The following is a 15944-nucleotide window of genomic DNA, read 5'->3' on the forward strand; positions in this document are numbered from 1 at the left end:
ACTTATGGTATAACTTCCTTGTTGGCAAGAAACTCTTCTACCACCAACATAATCTTGCACCTTGTGTAATCTTTATTGTAGCAACACATCTTTGACTTAAACTTTCCACAAGTCAAAAATAATTCTTCCATCAATTTTCTCTATCCCAAATTGCACAGCGGAACTTGTGACTGCAACTCAACAACTCTTTCACAACACAACCCTTCTTTTCTGATGTGGAAGATCAAACAAAGTTGCAACTACAGAGCATACTAAGAACTATTATCCCTGGATCGAACCAAAAGCTCTGATACCAGTTGTTGGAAAAAATAACAAACATAGAGAAAAAGAGGAACACAATCACAACACAAGAACATAACGTGAAAACTCTAAAACCGGAAAAAAATCATGGTCGTTGTCAATAGACAACTAGAGAATAACACTATGTGAAAATTGTTACAACACATAACATACTCTCAATCAACCCATGCCCCCAATACACTCACACCCTCCAAAACAAATATTTAACTACATTTCACAACACTCTAATACAAGAGCATAAAAGAACAAAGAAAGTAAAATATAAGCTTAAAGTGCTTTTGACGGGTGCATCTTGTAAAGAAAAACTTGAATCCTATATATAGTCTTGGACTTCCTCTTCCTTCACAAAAATTATCGAACAATGTCTAAATTTTGTTATTTATTATTGTTTCGTTAAGTGATGCAATTGTCTGTGTTAAGTTATGTTAATTATAATGTGTTAATGTATGTTAATCCTACACTAATGAAAGCGATAAAATGTTATCTAATAAATTGTACGAAGCAAATGTCTGAGTAATAATACAAATAATACAAAAATAATAGTAACGTCTACATAGGTACTCCACGGGCTATGTGTGTTGCCTACGATGCCAGAGTATAAACCTCACCATACGGGTTTCCCAAACCCATAAGATTATCCATAATGACTGATATCATGTGCAGACGCTGCAGGTCAGCCACATCAGGTGGAGGTGGTGGCATGTCAGCAAAATGTACCCCAACATCGAAAGGTCCAACACCATTTGCATCCTTAATTGGTGGGATAATGCAAGGTTGTGATACATTAAGGTACCATTCTAAATAACCATCCAGACATTGCACAAAGAATTGAACCTCCATTGCATGATCTACAATGGCATGTGCAGAGCTGACAACGTGACCCATAAACCATTTATCAATGCTCTCAAATGGAACAACATGGACTAGTTGTGGGATGTCCTTGACGTACCCAAACTGGCATAGACACCTCTCAGGTAAGTGACTAGTCACTAAGGTCTCCCATCCTAGATAACTAAGAAAGGGAAGTGCCATCAAACTCCATATGCAATTTATGGCCTGCGTAGGGTGTCTAGATGACATCGTCTAAGGTCAACACAACAATCCTCTTCATGTACTCTAGAAGGCCGCATCGGTGTACATGTATAACCTTCCATCTCTTGAATCGTGTTAAGCCAACAGTAGTAGGAATAACATGGCTGCATAGAAGCAATCATCCCATCTGATCCTTTGGTCCTCACTGTAAATAAAAAATGATGAAATATGTATTACCTGATTTTTTAAAAGTTTTGTACCGGTTTTTTCAAAAAGTCTTGTATGCCTGCATGCATTTTTACCCTATTTTTTAAGAATGCGGGTACAAATATTTTATCATATATTTCAAAATATTCAATAAAATAAATGCATTTTACCTGCATTTTTAGAAAAATCTAACAAAATGCATGAGAAACATTAATTTTTAATGGACATTTTAAAAATGCTGCTAAAAATACATTTTTTTAATAAAAAATTCCGATGTAAAAGTGAAATTCCCGATAAAATTGTACACTTATTTGAAAAATTCAATAGTTGGCTCGAAAAATTCAATAAAACATACTACTATTTTAAAAAATTACAAATGAATAGTGAAATAAATTTTTATTTTACAAGATTAATATAATAAAATCACAATATTTGAGGGTGACGGTGACAGATTTACATATGGGGTGATTGGTAAAAATCTCCAACTTATATTTGAGAGTGACAGATTTACATATGTGGTGATTGGTAAAAATCTCCAACAACTTAGAGAGTGCCACGTGGATTCTTCTACTTTATTAGAATTTTTTAAGTGGATTCTTTAATGCACCCCATATATTTCTACCGCATCAAGTAAAAAAAAAGTTTCCAATTTTCAAAACTATATTTCGGATACACTAAGTTACTCAAAATTCATGCGAAAATAAATCACACCATCATTTTGTCAAAAAAATAAAAGTCCAAAAATACACTTCTAAAAAAATTCAAAAATGTACTTCCATAAACACCAATTATTTTTTTTTTGATAAGAAAATATTATATATATATATATATATATATATATATATATATATATATATATATATATATATATATATATATATATATATATATATATATATATATAAAGATAAAGTCATTGAATACAAGAGATACTCAAGCCATTACAAACAAAATATCCAGTTCATTCGAGTGGTGCTTGCAGCCAATTGTACCAAACTGGATATTTGGACCCCTTTTTTCCGATAGCTTGCCAAGACCATGACATAAATTTGATATTCTCAATCATGACATCTAAATTACAGTTTTTCCCATTGAAAATCAACTTATTTCTAAACCACCAAATTGTCCAAGCCGTGGCCACCCATACTAATGCTAATCTTTTCATCTTCTTTTTTGAATTTCTACATGTAACAGTCGCACTTGAACAGAATGAAACAAAATGTTCCACACCATGCAGCCCACCATATTCTCCCACTCCTAACCATGTGTTAATCTTCCTCCATATTTCCTTCGAAACACAACAAGAAAAGAAGAGATGTGCACAATCTTCCTCATAGTTTAAGCACAAAGAACATACCTTATCAGATTCGTTAAAAATAATTTTCCTCTTCCCCAATTGGAGCTTTGTTGGTAATCTATCAAGAAATAATCTCCACCTGAAAATCTTTAATTTTGACGGAATCTTTGATTGTCATACCAATTTCAATCCACTTGTAGATATTACATCCAAACTGTCTTCGAGCTGTCTCTGACGAATAACACTATAACAACTTTTAACCGAAAACAAACCATTATGGTTAGGCCACCAACGGTAAGTGTCCAACAAACCAATCGATGGTTTGTAATCAGTTAATAAGTTCAGTAACTCAAAAGCTTCCTCCGTTGCTTCCGGGATGACCAGTAAATCGGCGATTGCAACCCCGAAATCCCAGCTCCACGAGTTAGCTTGCCAACTTTCCATCTCCGAAATCTTCCCAAACGGTTTCTTTGACAGGCTGAACAAAGAAGGATATATGTCCTTGAGTGGAGCACCATTGACCCACCTATTAAACCAAAATAGTATCAAATCTCTGCTGCCACAAACACAATTAATCTTACCTGCAAAACAGTCAGAATTGTTAGTTTTATAGCTGCTAATTGTTAGCAAGTCCTTCCACCATGTTGATGATTTTTTAGTCCTTTTAGTTTCAAACCCCAACAGTACAGCTTGCTTCACGTCACCATATCTCGCGCTAAGAATTTCTTTCCAAATTGTTCCATCTTCATTTAGAATCCGCCATTTCCATTTGGATAATAAAGCCCTGTTAAAGTAACCAATATGTTTTATTCCCAGACCTCCTTCCACTTTTGGCTTACAAGTGTTGTACCAACTAACCCATGTAATACACCTCTTGTCATCTTTTCCGCCCCATAAAAATCTGTTCTGCATTTGAATAATCTCGTTGATGATTTTGATCGGCACTCTATAGAATGACATAACATAAATTGGGATGCTTGCTAGCACTGAATTAAGCAACGTAACTCGCCCCCGATGGAAAGAAACCGAGCCTTCCTTGAGGAAAGTTTGAGTTTGAGACTTTCTACAACCGGCTTCCAAGAATCACATCTCCTTGGGTTCGATCCCACCGAAATGCCCAGAAATTTAAAAGGTATTTCACCCCTACAGCAACACAAGTATTGAGATGCTCTTTCCATAAAATCCTCCTTTAAATTTATGCCATAGATTTTGCTCTTGAAGAAGTTAACTTTCAATTTGGAAATAAGTTCGAAACCCCTAAAAATGGACTTAATGCTTCTGAGATTTTATCATTCACCATTCCCCACAATGACCGTGTCGTCTGCAAATTGCAATATCCTTACCTCCACATTCTGACCCACCCTGTATCCATCAAAGGACCCTTGCTCAGCTGCCTTATTCACCATTATTGACAAGATTTTCGAAACTAAAGTGAACAGAAATGGTGACAAAGGGTCACCCTGTCTAAAACCTCTCTCCGCCCAAAAATCACAAGTCGGGCTTCCATTAACCAATACATACATTGAACTCTTGAATATGCACTCTTCCAACCGGAGACACCATTTATTACCAAACCCAAACTTGTGCAACAACTTTCTCAGAAAATTCCAATTCACGCAGTCGTAAGCTTGCTGAAAATCTGTCTTAAAAATGAAGCCCTCCTTCTTCTCCTTCCTTGCATGATCTAGTATTTCATTTATGGCTAATACCTCATCTAATATCTGCCCGCCCGTAACGAAAGCGGATTGTGATTGAGAAATTAAAACTGGTAGATCCTTTTTCATTCTATTTGCCAAAATTCTGGTTAGGATTTTATTCAAACACCCCACTAAGCAAATCAGACGGTACTCATTCAGCTCATGCGGATTACCATTCTTTGGGATTAAAGCTAGGAAAGATGCGGTGATAGCCTTTGGAAGAGTTGCTGATTTATAAAATTCCACTACAAACTTGACAATGTCTTCCTCCATGAATTTCCAACATTCCTGCAAGAATCTGAAATTGAAACCGTCCAGACCAGGACTTTTCTCCCCATTAGCTTCCCACACTGCCATTCTAATTTCCTCTTGAGAAAACTCAACTTCTAACAATAAGTTATCTTCCGATGAAATGCTTCTCGTAACCAATCCACTGAAAGAAGGTCTCTCCCAGATAGGTTCTAAAAATCTATTTTTGTATACTTCAAAAATCTCGTTTCTGATTCCTTCCACATCCTCAATTCTGGCCCCTACATTGTTTTGAATTGAGACTATATTGTTCCTCCTTCTCCTTTCTTTTCTTTAAGACTCAAATGCCTCCAAAAATCATCTGTAGCCAATTTTTAAATTATATTTTTTTACCAAACATTGAGATTTTATGGAAGTATACTTTAAGATTTTTTTCAGAAGTGTATTTTCAAACTTTTTTCTTTATTTTCAAATGAATTTAGGATAAGTTTCAATTAAGACGTATTTTAGCGTGAAAATAGTACCTCTGAAAATACATTTTTAAAATTTTAAAGGCAAGTTCAGATTTTTATAGAGCATTTTTCCAGCTTATCAGGTTTATTAAGAAATCTTTCTTAATGGGCTATTTGGGCCAAATGAAATGAAATAGGCAAAGCCCGTTTTGAATTGTGCACAACAACATCAACAACATATATCCACACAATCTCAATTTCTCATCCTTTTCATCAAATCCATCATATCTGAAAAAAATGGCTCAGTGCATAACCAATACCTTTCTCCAAGGAAACCCATTCCTTCCACTTCCCACAAAAAACGTACCAATCAATTCCCTTCTTCCATTTATTCATATTATTCTTTCCATCTTCAACTAACCAACTAACTGGTTTTTGTTTTTGTTTTTCTTTTGTTTGTGTTTATAGTTTCAGCAGCAACAAGCGAAAAAAGTGGGTAATTTCGGAGTATGGTGTAAGAAAAAAGACATACACCCAGAATTCTACGAAGATGCTAAGGTTTATTGCAACAACGAGCTTGTTATGACAACAGGTGGAACTCAGAAAGAGTATGTTGTCGATGTTTGGTCAGGTAACCATCAGTTTTACCTGGGTAACCGTTCGGCCAATATGGTGAGTGATGATCAGGTGGAGAAGTTCCGTAAGAGGTACGGTGATTTGACGCAGATTATGGAGATTCCTGTACTCAAAGGTGAGATTGTTATTCCTTCCAGACGTAAAGGGATTAAAAGTGGTAGTGGCAAGAAGAAATAGTGAGTGTTTGTCATTTTGTAATTGTGATTGTAATTGCTTGTATGCTGTTTGTTAAATTGCCTCAATGAATATTTCTCTTTTTGTATTTTGAATATGTTGAATTAATCATTCATGTCAGGTTGTTTGTTAGTAATGAGATTTTGATGTCATGATTGTGTTAACAGAATGACTATGTAGGTTTTGAAAAACTGTCTGTTACGCGAAAACTGTCGCGACAAAACGGTATTAGAAGGTGCCGATATTGATACCGTTATTCCCCTTTTGTAATAAAGATCAAATTATGGTTAATTTAGACCGCGATGACCGCAATTAGTGTCACAATACCTGAACCGTCTGAAATTGCGAAAGCCTTTACATGACTGCGACCATTATTTAAACCTTATACATGCGTAACATGCCCACTATGATCATGGAAAAAAGCTATTGTTTGAAGTTTCAACAAAATTATGAGATTTTTGTGATTTTGTCAAACTCAGCTTAACCAAACATGGAGTTGAATTCCCTACTGTCGCGCATTTACATAATCTTGAATCTCGACTGTTGTATTTTGGATGGAGTTAATATCTTGAAGAAGATTTGGTAAAGTTTCGACTGTTTTTCACCTAATGGTTTAGATCTTTTGGCTGCGGGAGTGCGTGATTCTTCCAAGTGGAAGCAGTCCTAATTTTATCTTGTTCCAAAAGGAAAATTGCATGTGGTTTATGATTTCTTTTATAGGTAAATATTATAAAGCTGATAGTTATGTTAATGATTGAATCCTAGACCTTCTGCATAAAACTCATTCAATATTCCTTAGCTTACTAACAGAACTGTCTAAGAAAAGGAGACTGGGAATTCTGAATTTAGTTGGGAGGTATGTAAATTTCGGTCAATGATTGTTTCAGCTAGGATTCAAAATTTAGATTCTCCGAATGATTCGTCCTCAACCGAAGTTTATTAACCATTTGATTCTCATCAATAGATTTGAGCTTTTAGAGTTATAAAATACTTTTAGTAGTGCTGCATTACTGTTCAGTGTCACCAAAGTTTGCATTGTTTATTTTTTATTTTGACACTGCTCTGTTCAATTTGTTGGTGTCATGGACTGATAAAAAACAGGGTTACCGGTGAACATATGTTTTTAGGGATAGTAGAGTAATTAAATCCCATCCGATTATGGAAAGAATATGATTTGTGCTTTTTTTTAATGAAAATACATTTGTCTGAACATTAATGTATTACAAATAACTTAAGATTTTTTCTTTACCCACCTCCCTATGGGGGTCACCCCCAGCGAAAAACCCATTTTACCGCGCTTCGGAAATGCATTTCCGAAATTTTTTTTTTTCAAAATTTTTTCACTTCGGAAGTTCATTTCCGAAAAAATCCCAAAAATTGGGATTTTGACTAATTCGGAGATGCATCTCCGAAACAACAAAAAAAATCTAAAAAATCCCAAAAACTAATTTTAGGATATTAATTAATTCACATATCATAAATTTGATATAATTTATGATTAATGAATAATAATAATTATATATTTTGATATAATTTATGAGTTATGAATAATAGTTATTATATATTTCTATCTTGATTCATATTTTAAAATTTAAAATAATTTTAAATAAAAAATTAAAATAATTTCACTTACAAAATAAGTTATAATTTTTTATTCATATATTTATAATAATTGTTATATATTTATAAAAAAAATAAAAAATAAGTGTTTTAATTTATATATTTATATAATAATTATAATAATTATTCTATATTTATAAAATTTATTATATATTATATATTTATATACTAATTATAAAAATTAAAAAAAATGAGTGTTTTAATTTATAATAATTATTATATATTTATATATTTATATATTTATATAATAATTATTATATATTTATATATTATATATTTATATATTTCACTTACAAAATTAATAATTATGATTATATATTTATATATTTCTATTCTGATTCATAATTAAAAATGAGTTATAATTTTTTATTTAGTTTAAAAAATTTAAAAAAAGATTTTGTCTTAATTTTATTTAATGAATAAATTTTATACTTAATTTTATATAATTCAAAATTTACTTATGAAATTAAGATGTTTTTTATTTATATAAGTTAGTAAAATAATTTTTAACTTTAAAATTATTTAGGAAATTTTGATTCAACTTAATTTTATTGATTTACCTTCATTTTATTGATTCACTTTCATTTTATACCTATTAATTGTATTGATTCACCTTGATTTTATTTTTTTTAATAATTATTGAATTATTTCGGAAGTGTATATCCGAAACATTCCAAGACCAATTTGGTCTTGGAATATTTCGGATATGCATCTTCGAAAACACCTCCCTCTCCCAAAAAGGGGTGTTTTCGAAAATGCATCTCCGAAAACTCAAAAAGGGGGTGTTTTCGGAAATGCATCTCCGAAAACTCAAAAAGGGGGTGTTTTCGGAAATGCGTCTCCGAAAACACCTTTTTTTTTTGTGTTTTCGGAAGTGCATTTCCGAAAACACCTTTTTTTTCTTCAATAAAAGTACGTTTTCGGAAATGCATTTCCGAAATACGGGGTATTTTGGGAAATTCGCCAGAGGTGGGTAAGAAGGTTATGAGGTGGGTAAAGAAATTTTCATAACTTATTTGTAAATTCATGTTTCTTCCACAACACATTTAACAAATAGTGAGTTGTTATAACCACCCCACTAGATAAAGGATAGGCACGAAGAATTCAGGTATGTAGTTTCAAACCCAATTTCCATTCACTATTCTTCCTCAGAAACTGACTTGAATGTTGGAGTGCTAACCTTGCAGGCCAACCCTTCCCTTCCACATCAGAAGCTCAAATCCAATGTTATTCATTATAACCACCGATTCTCTAAACAATTCTAGTTCCGCAACATAACCTATACCAAAGGCCTTATCTTGACCAAGTTTCCCTTTCCAACCCAATAATACTCTGCCTTATGCGAATTAAACTAAGAGTACTTTCTCAGAATAAATAACCAAAAAACTTTACAAAGTTGATTTAAGATAATATCTCTTGAAAATCATAAAATGACGATTTAATTGAAGTGGAACCATGTCAAAACTGAAAATCCAAATTATGTGATGCATCATATTGTAACTTTCGTTCCAAAGTATAAATAAAAATGACAAGCACATGGATATGAACACCTAAAAACATTACATTTCTAGAGGAAAATAAAAAGATATAAACAGAAAATAAATACATTCTTCTGATAAAATTAGCTTATCAAACATGCAAATATACTCACTCGTTACAGACTTAACCTTATCGATCATTTATACTCAACCTACGATACTCATCAATGTCATCACGTATCCACACACCTAGACAACACAGAAGACAATTGTGTTGTTCGCGACGATGATCTCTCAGCACAACGCAACCAACACATAGGAATTAAGCACAGATATCAAAGTGAATGTTAGCTCTGAATCTATCTCTAGAGTCTAGAAACTCACAGATAATCATCCTAGATAAGGATTCGAGCAGTATATGTCTATAACAACCAAAAACGCAAGCACATAGCCAAAATCTAAGATAACAATCGACAAAGATTTGTATAGCAGATTAAATATAATGCCATGGGTGACAAATATACACGAGTTCAAAGTAAATACGTAAACAAAACCCAACTAATAGAGAATACACAAACAAGAAGAGAAATGAACAGAAGATTTCCCGGTTTGTCAGCTTCGATTGATGAACAATCCACCTCCAATCATTCAAATACAAGCTCCATAGTTGTTTTCTAACCTAAACTAACCTAAGAATGAGATTGATGGAGTTTGGGTAAAAAATCCCCCAAAAACCATCATCTAAAATGTTACAAATGAAGAAAATATAAACAAAAGCCGCACAGACTCACTAAGCTAGCCAATTGGGCTAAGCGATGCTACACTTTATTCTCAAATATATAGTACAATAAAAGAGATCTCGCTTAGCGAGCTGACCGCACTAAGCGAGCTCATGAAGAATGCTCTGCCTCTGTTATGGAAACTCTAAGCGCGCTATAGCTTGGCTTAGCGGGCTTCTGCAGAATTTTCTCCTTTTTGCTAAAAAACTGCGTATTAGAAGTCGTGTCTTCGACATTTTATTGCTCAAGGCTCCGATATGCATCAATACTTCTAAAACGAAGGAAAAACTATAAAACAGTACATAAAACGAATCAAAACTCAAGTATACAGATATTTACACAAAAGTTGGGATTTTATTATATAAACGGAAAGAATATAATCGATAAGTGCCACAAATATATACTCAAAATAACAACATTTTGGCACTTATCAGTTATCAACATTCAATTCCAATAACTCCAACGTCATCCTCACTTCCTTCTTATCATGTTCCATCCCTCCCAACGTCATATTCCATTCTTCATAGAAATAACAACATGTTATGTATAAGTCTTTCCACCACCAATAACCTCTTGAAGTTTCTACTCCTTAGCTTCATTCTCACCACCGACACTAGAGTAACTATTGGATTCCGACAACACTACATCCATTCTCAAACCAAGAATCCCCATTTCCACATACAAAACCAAGAATCCCTAATTCCATTTTCCAACCAACAATTCCCTATTCCATGACCGAAAATCCATGTCACATAGATCTTTTCAGCAGCAACCAACGAACACGGCTTGCATCATCATGAATGGTAAGAACAAATTGGAAAAGTTATAACATATTGTCAATAATGGAGGCGATTTATCCGCCATTTTTGATTTCGCCAGTGAGTTGGTAACTCAAAAAATTGTCGTAATCAGTGATGACATCCATTTCTTTGTTTTTGAAGATGATGAGAAATAAAATACGCAACTGTTGAATGCAGTATAGGGCAAGCAACATCAAAAAAGATTTGGAAATATTGATCCGGGAATTATCGTCCACAGAGATGGAGAGATGCCATTCAATAGTTTCTATGGTTTCGAGCTCGGGATTGAATGAGCAAAAAGTAAACAAAGATATAGACAGTAAAAGAATAAACACATTCTTAGAAGAGAAATAACTTATCAGGAATGTAAATATATTCACTCTTCACAAACATACACTTACCAACCCATTATACTCAACCTACGATACTCATCTATGTCATCACGTATCTCTCACATAAGCGTCCATCTCTGGAGCACAAACGAGATCATCTCGCAACTAAGGTTATCTCTAACGCGAAGTCGCGAGAACATCCGTATTCTCGCGTCGGCGATCTCTCGCGCGCCGCTCAAACACGAAAGCATTAAGAACAGATACAAACAGTGAATGCCAGCTCTAAATCTATCTCTAGAGTTCAGAACCAACATATAATCATCCTAGATAAGGATTCAAGAAGTTTATCTCTAAAGCACCCCAAATCCCCAGCATAGAGCAAAATTCAGGATAACATCAACACAGATTCGTAAAGCAAGTTAAATATAACATTATAATCGGTAAATATACATAAGATTCAAGTAAATATACAAACAAAACCCAACCAAATAGAAATACACAAAGAAGAAGAGAAATGAACCGAAGATCTCCCAGTTTGTCAGCTCCATTCGACGCTCAATCCACCCCTGATCATCCTTATGCAACCTCCGAAGTTGTTTTCTAAGCCAATTCTACTCTAAGAATGAAGTTGATGGTGTTGGGACTAAAAAAAACCTAACCCATAACCTAAAAATGTGATTTTTGCCCCTTTTAACGAGCTGCTGTCTTAGCAGCTCCGCTTAGCGGACCCCCTCCGCTCAGCGGACTGACAGCCAAAGTGAAATCTTGTTTTCGCCATAAGTTGAGAACCGTAACTCCGAATTGCGCCCGGTTCGAAGAGTTGGAAAGCTTATTCAATGCTCTATCCAATAATGAATGAATGGAAACCAAAATGATAATTTTTATCATCCTTATTTTGAGCCTTATTCTTTGATGAATTGGTAGAATTTGCATTCTTGAAGCTTAGCCTTTGGTCTTTATTACTCAATGTTCCAAAGATGCATGAATACCTATAAAATGAATGGAAAACTATTAATTGGCATAAAAGTATATGAAAATACAATTATTCACAAAGTATACGTATTTATACACAAAACGGGGAATTATTCAAACGGTATTAACAAAAGTATCGATAAGTGCCACTATTTACATACACAAAATAAGTACATTTTGGCACTTATCAAACTCTCCCCAACTTGAAACTTTGTTTGTCCTCAAACAATGTCAAATAAATCAAAGAATTGAAAGTAATAAACCAAAGAATTGTGAATAAACAAGTTTAGAAAAACCAAAAACAAATGTATGGCTCAATATAAAAACGTATAAACAAAGTAAATACTTACCACTATACTACAACGACAACATGTAAATGAAACGAATCCTAAACACAAAAAGCATACAAAACATTCTAACACAATACAAGCTATCTCATGAATCACACCTAGCAAAATTTAATCAATGGATGAAGAACATACAAAGGTGAGGGACTTTTAACACTCATCCAACAATCTTGCAAACAAAAGATTAAATTATGCATTCATCCGAAAATCAAATTGAAGATACAAAAGCAAGAATTACAAGGACTTTTCAAGGTTGTAATGTGGCTTGGTTAACAAACAAGGGATAAGTCCTAAGGCTAATCGAAACAAAAACTTGCCTAAACCTAAGAGAGTGATCAATCCACCAAAGATTCAAACAACAAAACCTCGACTAAACTTCTTCCATAATCACAAGTTTCTCAAACCAATCACAATACTTATTAGCACAATTATTCACTTCTCTTTTCTTTTTGTTTTTCAAAACTTTTTCATTTTTTTTCCTTTCTTTCTTTTCTTTCCTTTTCACTTTTTTTTCTTTTTCCTTTCTTTTCAACCTCATAGCAACAACCAAATAAGTAGCAACCATTTCTCTCCCCAACTTGAATTCAACCACATCATCATGTGAATACTCCCTACTTTCTAAGGCAAGGTAAAAATTCATACCAAAAATCATGGTTGAGGGTTCAAGAAAACAAAGAATCAATCATCCATGCAAAAATGATAACTAAACACTCAAAGATAAGCATTTAGCAAAAACAACATGGACATTGACAAAAAGGCTCAAAAGGGTTAACAAATGATCACACACTCACAAGGTGAATTTACTATTTGGTTTTGGTGGTTGTGCTCAAAATGAAACAAAATGCCTTGATTCTTTTCATGCTTTCATAAAATCAACATAAACAAAAGATTAAGCATAATAAAATCCAGTTACAACAAAGATTGTGGCCTCCAGCATATGTAAACAATGGAAAGCTTCCTCACATTTATGGTTTGGGAACTAAAGTGATTCAATCAACAAGCAAGTAATGCAAAAGAATGAATGGCATGGTAATTGTACAAATGAAAAGTTTCCTAAACATGTCATGCTATAGAAAGCGATAAATGAGTACCTTGAATTATACGAATTCAAAAACAATATCCTACCATACATCCGCAAGTTGAAACACTCAAGCTTTAGAAAATCACCTCAAAAATCTTCGAATCACCGAACAAAATTTGAGTCCAAACAACCAACAAAAGAATTAGAAAAACAAAATTATTATCTACTAGTAATTAGCCTTGGTGAAAGTGGGAAAAATGAGTGAACCAAGTGGAATGGGAACCCCACTGGTACAGAGCAGAAAAACAAAATTCTGCTATGCTTGCTTAGCGGAGCTGAGCTCGCTTAGCGGGCACATTAGAACTCAGAAAAATCAGAATTGCACCAGCTGTTCCAATCACACACCACTTCACCTAAATTCCTCTTAAACATAAAAATAAACAAAACTTTACAACCGTTGGGGTGCCTCCCAACAAGCGCTTGTTTTACGTCATTAGCTCGACGCCTTTATTGTTTTGGTGTTTGGAAAGTGGCTTCCTCCAATCATGCCATGGTGACGTCTCACCGTGCAAACCTAAAGAAAGTGTCCTAACCAACCACTCAACAAACGTTACGAGTACAAATATATACAACAATTAAACGAACATAAAAACGAAAGTATACAACTATATACACAAACAAACACATATGTACAAGTTTGGAACAAATACAATTATTATCATACAAAAAGAGAAAATTGGTGAACATAAACAAGCAAACATGTACAAGTAAATATATATACAAGTGAAACTACACAATATATACGATATATACAAAGCTCAAGACCACGGAAACTATTGCGATGCAATTCACAACCATCCCCGGCAACGGCGCCATTTTGTTGAATGCAGTATAAGGCAAGCAACAACAAAAAAGATTTGGAAATATTGATTCGGTAATTATCGTCCACAGAGATGGAGAGATGCCATTCAATAGTTTCTATGGTTTCGAGCTCGGGATTGAATGAGCAAAAAGTAAACAAAGATATAGACAGTAAAAGAATAAACACATTCTTAGAAGAGAAATAACTTATTAGGAATGTAAATATATTCACTCTTCACAAACATACACTTACAAACCCATTATACTCAACCTACGATACTCATCTATGTCATCACGTATCTCTCACATAAGCGTCCATCTCTGGAGCACAAACGAGATCATCTCGCAACTAAGGTTATCTCTAACGCGAAGTCACGAGAACATCCGTATTCTCGCATTGGCGATCTCTCGCGCGCCGCTCAAACACGAAAGCATTAAGAACAGATACAAACAGTGAATGCTAGCTCTAAATCTATCTCTAGAGTTCAGAACCAACAGATAATCATCCTAGATAAGGATTCAAGAAGTTTATCTCTAAAGCACCCCAAATCCTCAGCATAGAGCAAAAATCCAGGATAACATCAACACAGATTCGTAAAGCAAGTTAAATATAACATTATAATCGGTAAATATACATAAGATTCAAGTAAATATACAAACAAAACCCAACCAAATAGAAATACACAAAGAAGAAGAGAAATGAACCGAAGATCTCCCAATTTGTCAGCTCCATTCGACGCTCAATCCACCCCTGATCATCCTTATGCAACCTCCGAAGTTGTTTTCTAAGCCAATTCTACTCTAAGAATGAAGTTGATGGTGTTGGGACTCAAAAATACCCAACCCATAACCTAAAAATGTGATTTTTGCCCCTTTTAACGAGCTGCTGTCTTAGCAGGCCCGCTTAGCGGACCCCCTCCGCTCAGCGGACTCAAAATTGCATCCAGACTCTGATTTGTTCCGCTGGAGCTCCGCTCAGCGGACCCCCTCCGCTCAGCGGACTGACAGCCAAAGTGAAATCTTGTTTTCGCCATAAGTTGAGAACCGTAACTCTGAATTGCGCCCGGTTCGAAGCGTTGGAAAACTTATTCAATGCTCTATCCAATAATGAATGAATGGAAACCAAAATGATAATTTTTATCATCCTTATTTTGAGCCTTATTCTTTGATGAATTGGTAGAATTTGCATTCTTGAAGCTTAGCCTTTGGTCTTTATTACTCAATGCTCCAAAGATGCATGAATACCTATAAAATGAATGGAAAACTATTAATTGGCATAAAAGTATATGAAAATACAATTATTCACAAAGTATACGTATTTATACACAAAACGGAGAATTATTCAAACGGTATTAACAAAAGTATCGATAAGTGCCACTATTTACATACACAAAATAAGTACATTTTAACACTTATCAGCAACTAATCAAAGAGAATGAGCTAACTAAACATCTTCTAATGTTGTTTCTAACAAATCATCTTTTTCTTCCTTGCAATTGAAATTTTATTCCTTTTTTTTATTGTTGTTGTAGAGAGACATTGTTCACCTGTCTGTACGAGATCATCTTTTTACCACATTGGTTCACCAGTGTACGAGGACATATCTATGCTAACACTCAGGCCAAATTGATGCAAATACAAGTTAAGGTCCTCGTGTTTATTCGGAACAACTTTGTATGTTCTCCCAATC

At 34.1% G+C, this 15944-nt stretch overlaps 1 protein-coding gene across 2 annotated transcripts; it reads left to right on the top strand.

Annotated features, from left to right (window-relative positions):
* Positions 1 to 5442: 5442 nt before the first annotated feature.
* LOC131594197 (large ribosomal subunit protein bL31c) lies at positions 5443 to 6132 on the top strand. Of its 2 annotated transcripts, none has more exons than XM_058866283.1 (2): positions 5443 to 5597; positions 5703 to 6132. In XM_058866283.1, exons 1-2 carry the CDS (start codon positions 5532 to 5534, stop codon positions 6045 to 6047), a joined length of 411 nt encoding a protein of 136 aa, XP_058722266.1. In that variant the 5' UTR covers positions 5443 to 5531; the 3' UTR covers positions 6048 to 6132. The 2 variants fall into 2 exon arrangements, with proteins under 2 accessions (XP_058722266.1, XP_058722267.1); XM_058866284.1 differs by having other exon boundaries at positions 5470 to 5597; positions 5709 to 6132.
* Positions 6133 to 15944: the final 9812 nt, after the last annotated feature.

Source organism: Vicia villosa, linkage group LG4 (genome assembly GCF_029867415.1).
Source record: "Vicia villosa cultivar HV-30 ecotype Madison, WI linkage group LG4, Vvil1.0, whole genome shotgun sequence".
Taxonomy (NCBI): domain Eukaryota; kingdom Viridiplantae; phylum Streptophyta; class Magnoliopsida; order Fabales; family Fabaceae; genus Vicia; species Vicia villosa.

What these genes read in the sequence shown, in the direction of transcription:
- LOC131594197 (XM_058866283.1), top strand. Translation starts at nt 5,532, where the DNA reads ATGGCTCAGTGCATAACCAATACCTTTCTCCAAGGAAACCCATTCCTT. An exon ending in TTCCACTTCCCACAAAAAAC is followed by an intron (nt 5,598 to 5,702) that starts GTACCAATCAAT and finishes TTGTGTTTATAG; the next exon opens with TTTCAGCAGCAACAAGCGAA.